A 15,051-nucleotide genomic window follows, 5' to 3' on the forward strand; every position below is an offset into this window, starting at 1 on the left:
TTGAATGAAAAGGTCTTGGTAAAGAACCGAGTTAGGGAAAGAAACGACGTAACTGCTCGATGTTCCAAGTGTTGGTGAGGATGTTGCCGTCGTCGTCCTTCAGTCAGTAGGCATCTGATCGGATCACCTCAGCCACCGTGTACGGTCCTTCCCATGGCAGAGAAAGCTTGTGCTTGTCCTTGGTCTTTTGGGTCCTCCGGAATACGAGATCGCCAACCTTGAGGGTTCTCCCTCGAATGTTTCTCTCATGGTACCTGCGGAGGGTTTGCTAGTAGCGGGCGGAGTGGATGAGGGCTACCTCACGCGCCTCCTCGAGCAGGTCGACCGCGTCCTGCTGAGCCTTCGCGGCTCGGTCTTAGTTGAACGCTTTTACCCTTGGGGCGCCGTAGTCGAGGTTGGACGGCAGCACTGTATACCAGGAAGAAGGGGGTGAACCCTGTGGACAGGTTCGGGGTCGTCCTGAGGCTCCAGAGGACCGCTGGGAGCTCCGTGACCCATCGTTCGGCATGCTTCTTGAGCCGGTCAAAAATGCATGGCTTCAGCCCTTGGAGGACCATGCCATTGGCCCGCTTGACCTGACCGTTGGTCCGCGGGTGCCCGACCGAGGCCCAGTCAACCCTGATACTGTAACCATCACAGAAGTTCAGGAACTTCTTGCCGGTGAAGTTGGTTCCGTTGTCTGTGATGATATAGTTTGGGACACCGAACCAGTAGATGATGTCGAGGAAGAAGTCGTTCGCCTCTTGCGAGCGAATGTTGGTGATGGGTTTCGCCTCGATCCACTTGGTGAACTTGTCCACCACCACCAGTAGGTGAGTAGTGCCACCTGGGGCCTTTTTGAGGGGCCCAACCATGTCAAGGCCCCAGACCACGAATGGCTAGGTGATGGGGATGGTCTGGAGCTCCTGCGCCGGCAGGCGAGTCTACCGAGCGTAGAACTGGCACCCTTCGCACGGTGGTGGAATACCTTAATTTAAACTTTGCATCACCTTCTACATGATGTAGAATATTGATTAAGTATTAATTATGCAAACAGAATAGATTGCATATGCAAAGATTGTTCAACACCAATGAAAAGATATGCGGATCATGATGATGCTCAATTACTGTGGTAAGTTTGACATCCTTATTACATTGGTGCTAATACTGATGGTATACATACATAATTTACAAGGGAACTTGTAAATCAGAACAATCAAGTGTCTAAATAGTAATATTCAGAACAATAGACATGCTAGACCATGCAAATAAGTAGAAACCTGGAGAGCTCTTTATTGAAATTTGGGGCAACTTGGGCTGCACGGAAATGGGGTGTAACCCCTCCTCATCTTGTTGTGCAGTACGGGCCATACGATGTATGAGGAATGTGGGACTCTAGTGGTGGAATGAGGGAGCCTCGTCCATGGCGCTCCATGAACAAGTAGCCCACGGTGACGGTAGCCACTAAAGCGACGGTGTCCGCGATGACCACGTCGGCCATGAAACGAGGACACCATCTTCATTGCAAAGAACTGTAAGTTCCTGAGATCCATTTTACCCCTAAAAACTTTAGAACTTCTGGCCTTCTCCTTCTTTCTTGCTCAGAGGTGCGCCTGCCAATTATCCTTGGCACGCTCTGATCTTGGTGCTCATGCACGGTAGGCACCGGGGTGCCATTTGCAATGCAGTGTGCAGAGACGAGAGTTTATGCTTCGTTGTGGACTTTGTGTAGACACTGAAAAACGATGGTGCCAAAAGAACACACCAAAAAGGTAAGGACATATTGAATGTGTACCCTTTTTTATGTTCTTTGTATTGCGTCCTGATGTCTTGCTTCTCCACCAGAAAATATTTGCACAAGATGAGACAAAAATGCCTTTGTTCTTGTTTGATGTAGCACTGGTCCGATCTTCCAATAGGTATAGATACACTCAATTTGGTGGAGACTCAACATTGACGATCCAGCTTCAAATCAAACACGATTCGAACCCTGCAACCGCTACACCACTGCTCCGTTGGTTATCAATCAAGCACAACTTGATTGACCTCGCCAAAAAGGCTTTCCCTGCAAGCGAATCGAAGAACACAAGCAAGAGAATGGTAAACATGCAATCTGGAATTACAAATATGGATGAAGCAAAGATCAATATGGGGTTCAAGCTCTCGATTCGAATGGACTAATCGTCACAGGTGAGGAAAACAAGAACAGGGGCCCTGGATCACTGTAAATGAATTTGTCACCACAGTTACAATGATTCAATCTCAGTTTCTCGATGGAAAACTAGAATTAAACAAAACTTGAGTTCTAAAGGTGGTGGCTACTGAGTTTTATACCCAAAGGGGCGTCCTAGGGTTGGGGAAACCAGGAGGAAAGGCGCCCACAACATGAGCTTAAGGCCCGACACGATACAAGGCCAAGTTGGCCCAAACAAGTGACATAGCACCTTGTCATGGTCATACAAAATGATCCATGAACCTTCTGGAGCAGGACCAGAACCAAAAGAACGGTGTCGTCGTCCCCTTTCCAACGCATCAAAGAACGCCTCGTTTCGATGTCGTATGAGGGAGATATGGCTGAAACCGTGCATGGGTGTTGGCTGAATCCGAACCGAATGCGACGACCGAGTTGGTGATGATTTGTGATTTTGGGAAGACCATGACTCGTGTGTGTCCAGCAGGGCGATGTCCTCATCATTGTTCTTGCCATGTGCATTCATGGTCGTTTTCAATCTTAAGGGATGCATAGGTAGCATGGGTCGCTATTCATCGAGTTGACGAAGCCTTCCTCCCTCTGCACTTCTATCTCCCTTATTGCAGTGGCCAAACTCAAAGTGAGTAGAGGCTAAACGTGTCTGATAACGTTTAGAAAGTGAAAGAATGGAATGATGTAATGGAATGGGACATATTTATACTCTACCAACAGATAGGAAATGGTCCTTCAAGATAACTGTTCATGAAGGAGCATTCCTCGGGGTGGCAGTTCTCCGCTTAGTAGTTATCAACTAATTAACTAATTAATTCAATAAATTGATCACTATGCGTTTCACAACAAAAAGAATGCATGGATGGGACGGCGGCAGTTGAGTTGTTGACTCGATCGACTATAGACGACCAAATTGGAGACGGCACGTGGAGAGGGAGAATTTGTGAATAAACAAACAAAGCCGATTGGAGGAATTATTATTTATTTTATTAATAACAACTCCACAGTAATGACGATGATCTACGGCACCACGACCACCCCATTCCCATCCCCAGCAGCAGCTTCCCCGTCCTCCTCCGTCAGGGCCAGGGTCCCGGTCGGCCTTCCCCCCCGGCCCCTTCCTCCGCTTCGCTGCGCATCCTCCTCAGGTACGCCCGCGCCTCCCATCCCTCCCTCCCTCCTCTTCTCATGGCGTAGGCGCGTAGCGCGTTTAGGATGGAGCGGATCCCCCCCTACCTGGTGCCATTGCGATCTGCAGATGGTGCCATACATCGCCCACCAACGCTATCCAGATCTCTCACAGATGCAGCGACTATTGGGGGAGGGCCGCCTCACTTGTTGCGGATCGACGCAGCTAGTACTAATTCAGCGAGTCTTCTCCGCCTCACGCTCTAACAGCGATATCTGCCTGGATGAATGATCAGGAATGGAGCCCGGCGCTGGCACTGCCCTGTACCCTCTGCACCGCTGCAAAACCATTTACCTGGTACTCTACTGCTCCGTCCTCCTCCAATACTCAATCATCACAACACGCAACAAAAAATTTACAAGTTCCTACCCACCTGCAAACTTGCAGGTCAGGCACGCCCAGGGCATTCACAATGTCGCAGGCGAGAAGGATTTCAACGCCTACAAGTCGCATGACCTCTTCGATGCGCAGCTCACTCCTCTGGGTTGGAGCCAAGTAAGTTTCTACCATTTCATTTCCACCACAAGTTAGTTAACTCTCAACTACTGAAATTGTAACTGCTCATAGCTTCATAGGGTACTAAGTAAGTTCTAATAACAAATTCTGTGCCATAGCCAGAGTTTGAGTTGTGATTCTTCTTGGAGTTTCACTCTTTTTTTTAAAAAAAAAAGCACTTGGAGTTTTACTTTGGCCTAAACATAACAAGATAGATCCAAAGTGCCTCTGTTTAGTTTGATAACTAATGCTTGCTTACCAGTTACAAATGTAGGATAACCTCTTTTACAAAGTATGGTAGTTTTCAATTAGTTTGACCTCCTATAATGACAGCCGTTCCCTATGTATAGGATATGTCATATGTAAACATGACTCTGAATTCTGAATTTGGATGACATCTTTACAGAAAAATGCACTCCTGACTGTTACACATTGCCATAGTGATGTTAAATACTTTTCTGTAATGCTTGGCTTACTTTGTATTAGCCTTCCTTGGCGAAAGCCTGCATAGTTTACCTCCTGTATGCCATTAATTGTATGCTGGCACCAACAAAACGTATTTCTAAGGCCCTGTGCTATTTGCACTAACTTCTGATAGAATTTATTTCCCCTTCCCCAGTCTGCACCAAAATGTAACATCAGTTTCTCACTCCTAAGGCCAGCTGTGACGTTTCATGATTCGATCAGCTGATTTTTTATTTGAATTGCAAGTTTTATGAGTAATTATGTACATTAGTGAGTTTCTTTCCGGGCCTCCACATAATTGTTTCCACATGGCATTTTCAAGATTCATGAGTTGTTGATTTACCTAAATTTTCTGTAGGTTGATGGTCTGCGGGAGCACGTGAAGAAAAGTGGACTTGCAAAAAAAATCGAGCTCGTTATCACTTCCCCTTTGCTGAGGTATAGTCTCGTCTTAATATATTTGTGTGCACTTGTAATGTTCTGGGTCCATTGATTGATAGGCTTCCTAATGTTTGGGAAATGTTTCTCTTTACTTTTGGCATCACTATCTTTTGGGTAATGTGTTATCTCAGCTTCTAGGATAAGTATTAGATATGCTTAAAACAAGAGACCAAGCTGTTCTTGCTATCGTATTTTCTTTTCTTGGACTGAACCTGGTTTTTGGAAGGTCTATTTGATCTGTCCGTGTCCCCTAGGCCTCTTTGATTTGTATGCATTGTGCTCATCATTTGATTTATAACAGATGTACACAATCAGCATGAGTAATGCACAAAGAAACATGGGTTTACCTAGAACAGCAATTTCAACTGGGCTCTTTTGGGGTGAAACCGTGCAGCACGAGCATGGTTCAACTAAGGTCATGTGATTTACACTTCCATTCTTGTGTGCAAGGTTGAGCAATGAGTAATCATAAAGTTTGAGATTTTGTTTCTGTTTATTTGTGACAGAAATTATGAAAATAATTTCAGTATTTAAGTGTATGAAATGTTATAAATCAAGTAACATGGTGGTATAATCCTGCTGCGTGGTTTGTATTGCTCATCTATCTAGGATCTGGGCATCTAGTACAGCTAAAGATATGTAAATTATTGTTTCCGAAATAATTTCAGAATTTTGATTAGTATATGTTTTATATTGAATGCCTACAAATCAGGCAGCGTGTTGGTATAAATCCTGCTGCATGGTTTGCGTGTCTCATGTATCTAGGATCTAGTGCAGATAAAATTATGTAAACAATTTGTTTTCCTTTCATGTCAATGTTTAATCAATATGCTCCTGTTACAATTTACTCCCTAATTTAGAACAACTTAAGCAGCAAGGGAAAAGTCCATCATGCCCCTCATTAAACAGCTGGGCCACCTCCTCATTGCCTTAATTACTGGCTAGCCATTGGGCTAATCAATACCATTGATGGCTGGTTTTAATCACATTGCACAGGTTGGAACAGAAGTTAATCACATTGTTTACAACAAAAATCAACTAATTACTTGTGGGGTCAGTTATGTTGAATTCGTAAAAATGTTTATATTTAGGGACAAATTTTAAATGACTCAAATGCTTATGTTAGGGACAGAGGGAGTATTTTGTTATCAGAGGTCCTGTTTTGAGGCATAATATACTATGAGGCTATGTTGCACTTGTAGAAGTAGTTACTAAATGACCCTCATTATATTTCACCTGAATCTCACAGGACTATGCAAACTGCAGTGGGGGTCTTTGGTGGTGAAAACTATACTGATGGTGTAAATGCACCACCACTAATGGTTGAAAATGCTGGACACAGTGGACGTCGGGCGATTTCAAGTTTGAACTGCCCACCATTTCTTGCTGTTGAAACCTGTAGAGAGCACTTGGTACTTACTCTGCTTAAGAACATATGAAAGCATGAACAATCATTTCCTTCTGATCTTGTAGCTACATGGGTTTGTGTTAGCTTAATAAACTAGTTTGGCCATTCCTGGTATAGTATCTTCATGCTAGTAATGTGTTTATAATTTTTTTCAACACACTTTCTTAATATTTTATGCTTTTTTTATTAAATCAGGGTGTCCATCCCTGTGACAAGAGGAGGAGCATAACAGAATACCGGCCTCTCTTTCCTGCTATTGACTTTTCATTGGCAAGTATCTCTTATTGTTTATTCATGAGACATTTCGTTGACATCTCCATTTCTGATGGAGTGATGGTATTGCAAACTTCCAGTAGTTTTAGGTATATGTACTTGCTTTATTTACAGATAGAAAACGATGAAGATGTTCTTTGGGAACCAGATGTTAGAGAAGCAAATGAGTCTGTGGGGCTGAGGGGTATGAAGTTCATTGACTGGTAACTTTTTTTCTAAGATCAGTAATTGCCTTTCTATGAGTATATATGCATGAAACAACCCTCTCATATGGCCATATCATATCATCAAAAAAACGATTTGTTCTCTCTAGCATAGTTTGATATTGGCTTGCTTAACATTATTTTCATAAATGTATTGGTCAGACACATTATCTTTTCTTGGAAAGATACTTTTTGTTCATCTTCACTTACAAGTTAGGGCCTGAAATTGAGCACGTCTTCCTTCTAAGTGTACACTCATTTGGTGATTTAGACAATATTTACAGGAGTTAAGAGTGAGCAATAGCTAAATCAAACTTCTTGCTGTAAATATACTCGTGTTTCCCATATACTGTATACTTATTGTTTCTGATTGTTTTCATGTATCAGTAGACTTCCGCTGTTTAGAAAGGCTGTATGCAGGAATACTCGAATCTGTTGCATGTGGGCTAGGGCCTATAAAGGCATTGTAGTTTGGTCCATAAGTTGACAAGTTACTTTGTCAGTATACCTGGATCCATTTGCCCATCTTTTGAACATACTTGCAGGTTATGGACAAGAGAAGAGAAGGAGATAGCTATTGTCAGTCATAGTGGCTTCTTGTATCATACCTTGAACATGTACAGCAAGGAGTGTCATCCAACCATAAGAGACGAAGTTGGCAAGCAGTAAGTGTTTTGACATTAGTATATCCGCAAGCTCTTTTTCCTTGTTATATTACAATATGTCCAATAGGTTAACCCTTTGAGTTCCCTGTTTGTCTGTCTCATTATGATGACCCATGTGCTCAGAATGCTTGACCATGTCTAAGTTTACCAGAAGAATGTGTTGCTAACTTCCAATTGGTTTTATGCAGCTTTGCAAACTGTGAGCTCCGGTCGATGGTGTTGGTTGACAGGAGGTCAGTTTTACCACCTCAGCCGTGGATTTTGTGTCCGCTATGAAAGCAATATGGCTCGGGGAGATAATAGATTGATTATGAGGTGCAAAGCACGTACAGGTTATATAGGCAAGGATGTCCTAGGATTTATAGAAATAGAACCAATCAACGGAGATCCTTGCCTGATCAACATATCATCTATCCATCTATCCCAAGGGTTGGCGCAAGGCCAGAGGCCTGTGCGGCAGCCTACCCTAGGCCCAAAGGGCCTGCCGACATACCCACATACATACTTCTAGCACGTTACTTCCTTTTGATGATTGTTTTGCCAGTATTCTCTTTGTGTTTGTTGTAACAGTAATTATATTTTCCATGATGCAGTATGCTTGGGTCGGATTCCCCGAGTTTCAACTACCCTGGCAAGATTCCAGCCGGACTCGATCTTCCTAGCGACGTTGCAGACGAGAAGCATCTTGAGGAAGCTCAGAAGAACTGATGAGCCTGTCTGAGGCTGTTGAGCATTGATGCCTTGATTCTTTTATCAACTCACTCTGACCCTGTTCAAGTTTGTGTTGAAGAAGACAAAGCTAAACAATCTCTACAGATAGGACTTACGGGTTGTTAATTGAGCATGAATTACGGAATGTATTACGTCTGTTATGTATTACGAAATGTATTGCGTCTGTTATGTCAGCCCATATTGAAATTCAGGGTATTGAAATCCATAGCAATAATACCTACGGTACATGACAAAATTCTCTTGGTTGCTTGTGTTGTTCTAGGATGATACCCAAGAGTTGCATATCTGATTTCTGTTGGATGGTGATAGAAATGATGTGTGGTTTGTTCATCTTAAGTTTGGGAGGAGCTTGGGATTATAGCTTGTTTATTTTTACCAATTCTGCTGTTCTAGGATGTTACATTCTGTTGTTAACACCTTGGGTAGCTGATTGCTAGCATCTTGCTTGGTAACGGGCGCGAGCAATTATTAGTGTTTGTCCTGGAGTTTTTAACTATTTATGACGGCCACGTACCCAACAGTATAATGTAAGAGGATCAGCATCTCCTCCCTGGGTGGCGGGTAAGATTGCTACAAGCAATGATAATAATCTATCACGGGAACCGATGCTTTCGACCCAAGATTGATCACCGGTTTGTATTGTGACAACGTTTATAAACAAGAAATGTGTGTAAAATTAAGAGGTTGATCTTCGAGGGTGACACATTATTTCAAATGTCGCATAAAAAAATATGAGCTAGTGGGGATAAGTGATGATGATGAGCAGCTATTGAGGTGCAGGCGTGTGTTAATGCCATGATCAGGGTCACTCTCTCAAATTTGTTTTAACTAAAATGTGTCCTGTTTAATATAATTTTATGAGGATGATTCTTACACTAAACGTTTTTAAACAAAGTACAGATCTAGGCACTTGTACACACGCAGGCACACCCTGATATGATAACACACATGTTGAAGTTACTAATGCTTGTTCGAAGGCATGTCAAATCACCACTGGAAAAACAGTTAAGTCATAAGTACAAGCGGTTGTGCACTTGTGCTAAGTTAGAGATTCGAACTGATCGCGTGCCTGATAGGTTCCGCCACAAAAGAAGAGACCTAATAAAATTGACCGAAACATTGTTCGCAAAACTTGTACCAACGGTTCCTTCTAAACCTGTGGCTTGCTTACCTAGAACCACAGCCCAACGGTTCTGACATTGAGCCGTTTGGCATAAGAAATTTGTGGTATCTTCTCTCTTCGGCCTCAACGATCCACTCGGTGTTGGCTTCCCCTTCGTCATCCTTACCTTGCCTGCTTCATACTCATCGGTTTCTGAATGTTTGTCCCAGTTAACTCTTGATCAAGACGTTTGACCATGTTCATTGTTAAAAAATTCAGTGCAGAATATCTAAAAATATAGGTCATATTAAAGTATCTTTATAGATAATAAAAAAAGATATTGACACAAATTTTGTTGAATAATACGAATGGTGAAATGCCGTACGTGTCGAAAAGTCAGCAGTATGAATTTTTGGGAGCAGAAGAAGTAGATGCAAGGTGTACTTTACCACTGATTTTCTCCGTAATGACGTTTATAACTATAAGAAAAATAAATCGTTAAGAAGTTTATACTAGGGGGAGACAAGTACTGATTCCGAGTGACTGGTACGGACACAGCCTCGAGTGGGCAATTAGATATTTCTATTAATTGGAGAAATTCGCGTTTCTTTGGTTTCGCCGGCGCCCAGCTCTGCCTCTGCTCCACCAGCTCCCGCGGTCGCCGGCGGGGTTTGACACTGCTGCCGCCGCGGCAGGTTTGTGCTCCAGGCGTGCGAGGCGTACCTGCACGAGCGCTGCGCCATCGAGACGCTCGACGATGACACGCGCACCACCGCGGTGGAGGAGAGGGAGCAGCGGTGCTCGGAGGGTTTCAGGCTCACCCTCGGCAGCGTCGTGCCGCAGCTCGTCCATAGCCTGACGGCAAGCAAATCTTTTTAATTTGAGGATCGGAGGGGGTGCTGAGACAGTGGGACAAGCGGCGAATAGCAGGATCTTGATTGTTTGCCCATAGATGCGTACGTACCAGCATTTTTTTATGCACCAAATAAAATAGATGAGTGTTAGTGCTGAAGCCAGACATGTTTATGGATTCAAGTGCTCGAGACCATTGGTCTGGTCTCTGTCCGATCCTCCTCTCTCGTCTGGAGGACGACGACGACGGAGAAAACAGAGCAAGTGCAGTGCCGTGCCGTGCCGTGTCCAGCATCCTGCATTCCATCCATGGGCTGTTGCATTCATTCCGTGCCGACGTGGCGCCAATCTGGAAGAAAGACGGGGGAAGGAGTTTGGCCTACATGGTGATCTGTCTGCCTTGCGTTGTGTCCTACTCCTAGGACCCTAGCCTAGGCACCCTAAGAAGAGAAGTCCGGAGAAGAGGCCACACCAAGACAACAAGTATTTAACGCAACCTGTCAGTCGTCGCCGCCGCCGCCGTATCACGGACGGCACGGTTACCAGTTACTACCACGTCTCTGCCTCCGCCGCTCCACATCTTTTCTTCTTCCTCATTCTTCTTCTTCTTCCTCCTCCTCCGTCTGGGGGTCATCATCATCGCTTCAGGGTGAGAGGGCCGGCCGGCTGCTGCTGCATACAGATCTGATACTCAGGTACGTTGCACACTTAGATCGATCACAGCGAGACATGTTCTTCGATCCCGCCGCCCCTCATTCGTATATCTTTTGGCCTACGCGACATCCATCTTTTAGCTGCTTGTATATCTGTATGCAATGCGCTAGTCTAGTTTGTTCCGATTTGCCTGATGGGGAGGATATACAGTACTGTAATAGTTTCTTCCCATCTCGTTCTCTGCTCTCGGCTACAAATTCGCGTATACGTACCTTTCTTTCTTTCTTTCTTTCTTCATGTTCTTCTTTTCCCCCATCGAATTAACGGGCATCATATTGCATCACACAACTGAATCGGTTATCTGCCTAACCCTTCCATTCCATGGATGATCATCTACCCTATCTGTTATATTGTCTCAGGAATAATGGAGCCCAACGCTGGCACTGCCGTCTTCCCTCTGCACCGCTGCAAAACAATACACCTGGTTCCGACTCCATCTACTTATTAATTGTTCTTTATTAAATACTCAAAACCAAACCTGTCAATAATACAAGCTGATGCATCGTGCAGCTGAGGCATGCCCAAGGTGTGCACAACGTGGAAGGCGACAAGGATCACAGTGCCTACATGAAACCAGAGTTCTTTGATGCTCGCATCACTCCTTTGGGCTGGAACCAAGTAAGCTCCTGTTCTTCCTTCTTCTTTGCTCCGGAAGGCGACGCTGCACATTGATTGATTAGGGTGATTTGGTTCCAATAACATAAGCTGGATGTCTTGGCCTACTAGATATTTTGTGCTTCTTTTCCAAAATTCACTTCCGGTGATCTAAACCCAACAAGTTGTACCCAGAATGCTCTGTTCTGTTGAAATGAGATACTTTTATTGACTATAAAATGTACAAATCAAGGTGAACAGTATTTTTATTACCACTTTTTTTCTCGAATATGCAGGAGAACTGCATATCATTGCATTAAGATAGGAGAAAGGCCAAAATAGCCATACAACACACACACTTACCCCTAAGGTTGCCACTGCAATGTTTGCCATGGTCCCTTCACCTACTATTCACTGAAACTTACATGGCCCAAGCCTGCACAAATTAAAGCTCATCTTGTTGTCATGAACAGTATTCTGGCACTGATACGAGGTATCACTTGTTGGCATTACTTTTGACAAAGTATATTAGCCCTTCCCTCGTTGCTACAAAATTAGAACAAAAATGTCATTTGCATGAATCGATCTTCTGTTGACACTGTATATTAATTCATGTTCAATTGAAAGTTGTGAGCCTATTTTAGGTCCTGTTTGACTCAAAGTTTTTATGTGTAAATACATTTGTTGAGTATCTGGCCTTGCGTGTTGCAGGTAGTCTTCTCTTATCAAAATATCAGTCAGTTGTTTCCATATGACATTATTTCAGTCCAAATTCCTTGACTAAGATTTACCCAAATTGACTTATAGGTCGACCGTCTACGAGAACATGTGAAAAAATGTGGACTTCCAGAAAAGATTGAGCTGGTTATTTGTTCTCCTTTGCTGAGGTACAGTTGTGTATACCTTTGTGTGTGCATGTGCGTGTGTCCTGCATCATCTTGTAGGATTCCTTATGTTTGAGAAACGATGCTGTACACCACTGAAATTTCTCTTCTTGTTTTCTATGAAAAATCTCAGCTACTAGGACAAATTGGAGCTCTGTTTTAAAAAGACTAGGTTGACCAGAACCATATTTTCTTTTTTTCTTGAACTGCTTCTCTGCTATGTATGACAGTTGTAGTTTCATGATGAGTTATTGTATCGGTTTACCATAGAATTTTACACATTAAATCATTAGCAAAACTCTGAATTTCTTTTCGGTTCTAAAAGATGGAGTAAATTATGACATTTAGATGTTCAGTCTTGTGTACAAGTTTGACTTCCATAGAATGGTTTAAGCATAATGTCACTGTTATGTTTTTTTTTTGGTATACATTTTTACTGGAAACATTCAACATAATATGAAAACTTTTGTGCACAATGGTAAAATATGTATAAGGAATAAATACCATTCAAGCAACAGGTCTGCATATCGTTGCTGAATTGTCTGCATAGAAGTGTGTCTTGAATCCAGTACAGAAAAAAAAAATTGCCTGAAGCTTTGGTTACACCATTATCACATTTCATCTCAATAGTTGCTCAACCGTCTGTCAGTCTAGATTTTTATGAGAAATCCAGTGCTGAGGCGTAGTGTACTCTGGGAGTAAATTTCAGTGGTATTTAATTTATAGAATGAGCCACGCTCTCTTTAATCCTGAATTAATCTCGCAGGACTATGCAGACTGCAGTGGGTGTTTTTGGTGGTGAAAATCATACTAACGGGATAAGTGCACCTCCACTAATGGTGGAAAATGCTGCAGACAGTGGACGTCCGGCAATCTCAAGTTTTAACTGCCCACCATTTCTTGCTGTTGAGGCCTGCAGGGAGCGCTTGGTACTTTTTCTGAAGGACACATGTAAAACATGAATAATCATTTGATTAAGATTTTTTGTTATCTGCATCTTGCTAAATATTAATTATATAATTTCTCAGTTACATCGGTTATAGTTAACTAAACAGACTACTTTGGCTGTTCCATGACACCTTCGTATTTACTTTTGTTTTCTTGTTTTTGTTAATTGCAGGGTGTCCATCCTTGTGACAAGAGGAGGAGCATAACAGAGTATCGTACTCTGTTTCCTGCCATTGATTTTTCACTGGCAAGTATCTTGTATTCTTAACTCATTAGCCATTTTATTGACCTGTGCATTTTCATTTGTGTACTATAATATATATGTACTCAATTTCTTTGCAGATAGAGAATGATGAAGATGTTCTTTGGGTACCGGATGTCAGAGAAACCTTTGAGTCTCTCGCGGAGAGGGGTATGAAGTTTATTGACTGGTAATTTTCTTCCCTGAGATCAACCCATCTCTTTAAAATGAGTATATGATCATGAAACACTATAACCACCTAGTATTTATCTATGTTCAATCCGGCTGCCTATATAAAAAAATGTTTGTTAAAACGGTATTGGATAATCGCATGCTCAGCATTTTTGTCATACGTCTTGATTCTAACCAAATTAACTTTTTCTGGCAAAGATTTAGCTTCTTTGTTCCTTCTTTAATTTTGTTCTAGGACCTGGAATTTATAACAAATCACTTGGACTCCTTTTTTATGTTTTGAACATATTACACACTTGCAGGTTATGGACAAGAGAAGAGAAAGAGATAGCCATAGTCACTCATAGTGGTTTATTATGTCATACCTTACGCATGTACAGCAAAGAGTGTCATCCTACCGTAAGGCATGAAGTGAGCAAATAGTAAGTATCTTGACCTTTTATTTTTCTTCCCCTTTTATTTGTCAACTAATGAATCATCAACGCAGAAACTTTCTCAAACTTATGCAGATTAACTGCTGACATCATGTTATTACATTCACAATATATGCGCAAGAGGATAAGCATTATGAGTTCCCTCCCTCCCTCTCGATGCTGTACTGACCTTAATCAAAACATTAAAATATACAACCCATGTTAAATTAATCAGGAGGACGAGTTGCTGACCTTCACTTGGTTTATGCAGCTTTTCAAATTGTGAGCTCCGATCATTGGTGCTGGTTGACAGGAGGTGAGTTCTGCGCCCTTCTGTGTTTGCTTGCAACATAGAATCACAAAAACGAAATACACTTTGTAAGAGTCATTATGATCTTTTCCACGTTGCAGCATGCTTGGCTCAGATACCCCCAGTTACAATTACCCTGGGAAGATCCCAGCCGGACTTGATTTGCCTAGCGATGTCGTGGATGAGAAGTGCCTTGAGGAGGAAGCGCAAGAGAGAACAGAGCCTGCCTGAGGCTTCTTTGGTGTTCTACCACTGATTCCTTGATTCTTTCGTCAACCCATTTTGAAACTTTGCTAGTAGTATTCACTTAAATCTAAACACCTGCAGATTAGACTTACCATTTGTTACTACATTTGTTTTCTCTGAAATTCACAGAAATGAAAACGGATTATCACCCCTCTTTCATTTGTGGTGATGAGAATTTTGGTACTGTTTTCTTGGAGATGATGATAGGATTGAGATTGATACTACATACCTATGGTGCTTCATGCATTGCTGCTCTGTAAAGTGTTTTCTTGATTGTACGGGGTAATTTCATCATCCTAGCGCTATTGCCTGCTGGCGTCCCTACTGTTGAGAAGCTTATGTACCAGCCTTCATTTTGCTGAAGATTATGATGTCATGAACGTTGCAGCATATGATCTGCAGTGTCATCTCTTTTTTTCTTCTACTCTCTCGCTTTAAATTGAATTGTCGTAGTTGATTTTATTATAATTTGATGGCATTTGAGTTGTCATTCTTTTCAGGC

General features: G+C 42.5%; 3 protein-coding genes across 3 annotated transcripts; 2 read left to right on the forward strand and 1 right to left on the reverse strand.

The window, feature by feature from the left end:
• Positions 1-268: 268 nt before the first annotated feature.
• On the reverse strand, positions 269-854 carry LOC106804410 (uncharacterized protein K02A2.6-like). Its single transcript, XM_014805467.1, has 2 exons — positions 417-854; positions 269-331 (listed from the first exon to the last, which is right to left on the reverse strand). The coding sequence occupies exons 1-2, from the start codon at positions 852-854 to the stop codon at positions 269-271; spliced, it is 501 nt and encodes a 166-aa protein (XP_014660953.1).
• A 2,317-nt stretch (positions 855-3,171) lies between these two features.
• Positions 3,172-8,389, forward strand: LOC101766424 (phosphoglycerate mutase-like protein 1). The gene is made up of 10 exons (XM_004974901.3): positions 3,172-3,330; positions 3,607-3,668; positions 3,759-3,866; positions 4,690-4,769; positions 6,022-6,184; positions 6,376-6,450; positions 6,568-6,656; positions 7,202-7,321; positions 7,510-7,554; positions 7,915-8,389. The coding sequence occupies exons 1-10, from the start codon at positions 3,192-3,194 to the stop codon at positions 8,027-8,029; spliced, it is 996 nt and encodes a 331-aa protein (XP_004974958.1). The 5' UTR covers positions 3,172-3,191; the 3' UTR covers positions 8,030-8,389.
• A 2,049-nt stretch (positions 8,390-10,438) lies between these two features.
• On the forward strand, positions 10,439-14,939 carry LOC101766846 (phosphoglycerate mutase-like protein 1). The gene is made up of 10 exons (XM_004974903.3): positions 10,439-10,702; positions 11,081-11,145; positions 11,232-11,339; positions 12,123-12,202; positions 12,966-13,128; positions 13,320-13,394; positions 13,490-13,578; positions 13,883-14,002; positions 14,265-14,309; positions 14,405-14,939. Exons 2-10 carry the CDS (start codon positions 11,086-11,088, stop codon positions 14,532-14,534), a joined length of 870 nt encoding a protein of 289 aa, XP_004974960.1. The 5' UTR covers positions 10,439-10,702; positions 11,081-11,085; the 3' UTR covers positions 14,535-14,939.
• The last annotated feature ends 112 nt before the right edge of the window (positions 14,940-15,051 follow it).

The sequence above is a fragment of the Setaria italica genome, chromosome VII (assembly GCF_000263155.2).
Source record: "Setaria italica strain Yugu1 chromosome VII, Setaria_italica_v2.0, whole genome shotgun sequence".
NCBI lineage: Eukaryota > Viridiplantae > Streptophyta > Magnoliopsida > Poales > Poaceae > Setaria > Setaria italica.

Excerpts from the sequence above, each read along its gene's own strand:
- LOC106804410 (XM_014805467.1), bottom strand. The coding sequence starts at position 854 with ATGGTTGGGCCCCTCAAAAAGGCCCCAGGTGGCACTACTCACCTACTG. Across the intron at positions 332-416 it reads GGTTCACCCCCTTCTTCCTG|GACGCGGTCGACCTGCTCGA; the intron begins GTATACAGTGCT and ends AAGGCTCAGCAG.
- LOC101766424 (XM_004974901.3), top strand. The coding sequence starts at position 3,192 with ATGACGATGATCTACGGCACCACGACCACCCCATTCCCATCCCCAGCA. Across the intron at positions 3,669-3,758 it reads GCTGCAAAACCATTTACCTG|GTCAGGCACGCCCAGGGCAT; the intron begins GTACTCTACTGC and ends GCAAACTTGCAG. Across the intron at positions 6,185-6,375 it reads AAACCTGTAGAGAGCACTTG|GGTGTCCATCCCTGTGACAA; the intron begins GTACTTACTCTG and ends TTATTAAATCAG.
- LOC101766846 (XM_004974903.3), top strand. The coding sequence starts at position 11,086 with ATGGAGCCCAACGCTGGCACTGCCGTCTTCCCTCTGCACCGCTGCAAA. Across the intron at positions 11,340-12,122 it reads CTCCTTTGGGCTGGAACCAA|GTCGACCGTCTACGAGAACA; the intron begins GTAAGCTCCTGT and ends ATTGACTTATAG. Across the intron at positions 13,395-13,489 it reads CTGCCATTGATTTTTCACTG|ATAGAGAATGATGAAGATGT; the intron begins GCAAGTATCTTG and ends ATTTCTTTGCAG.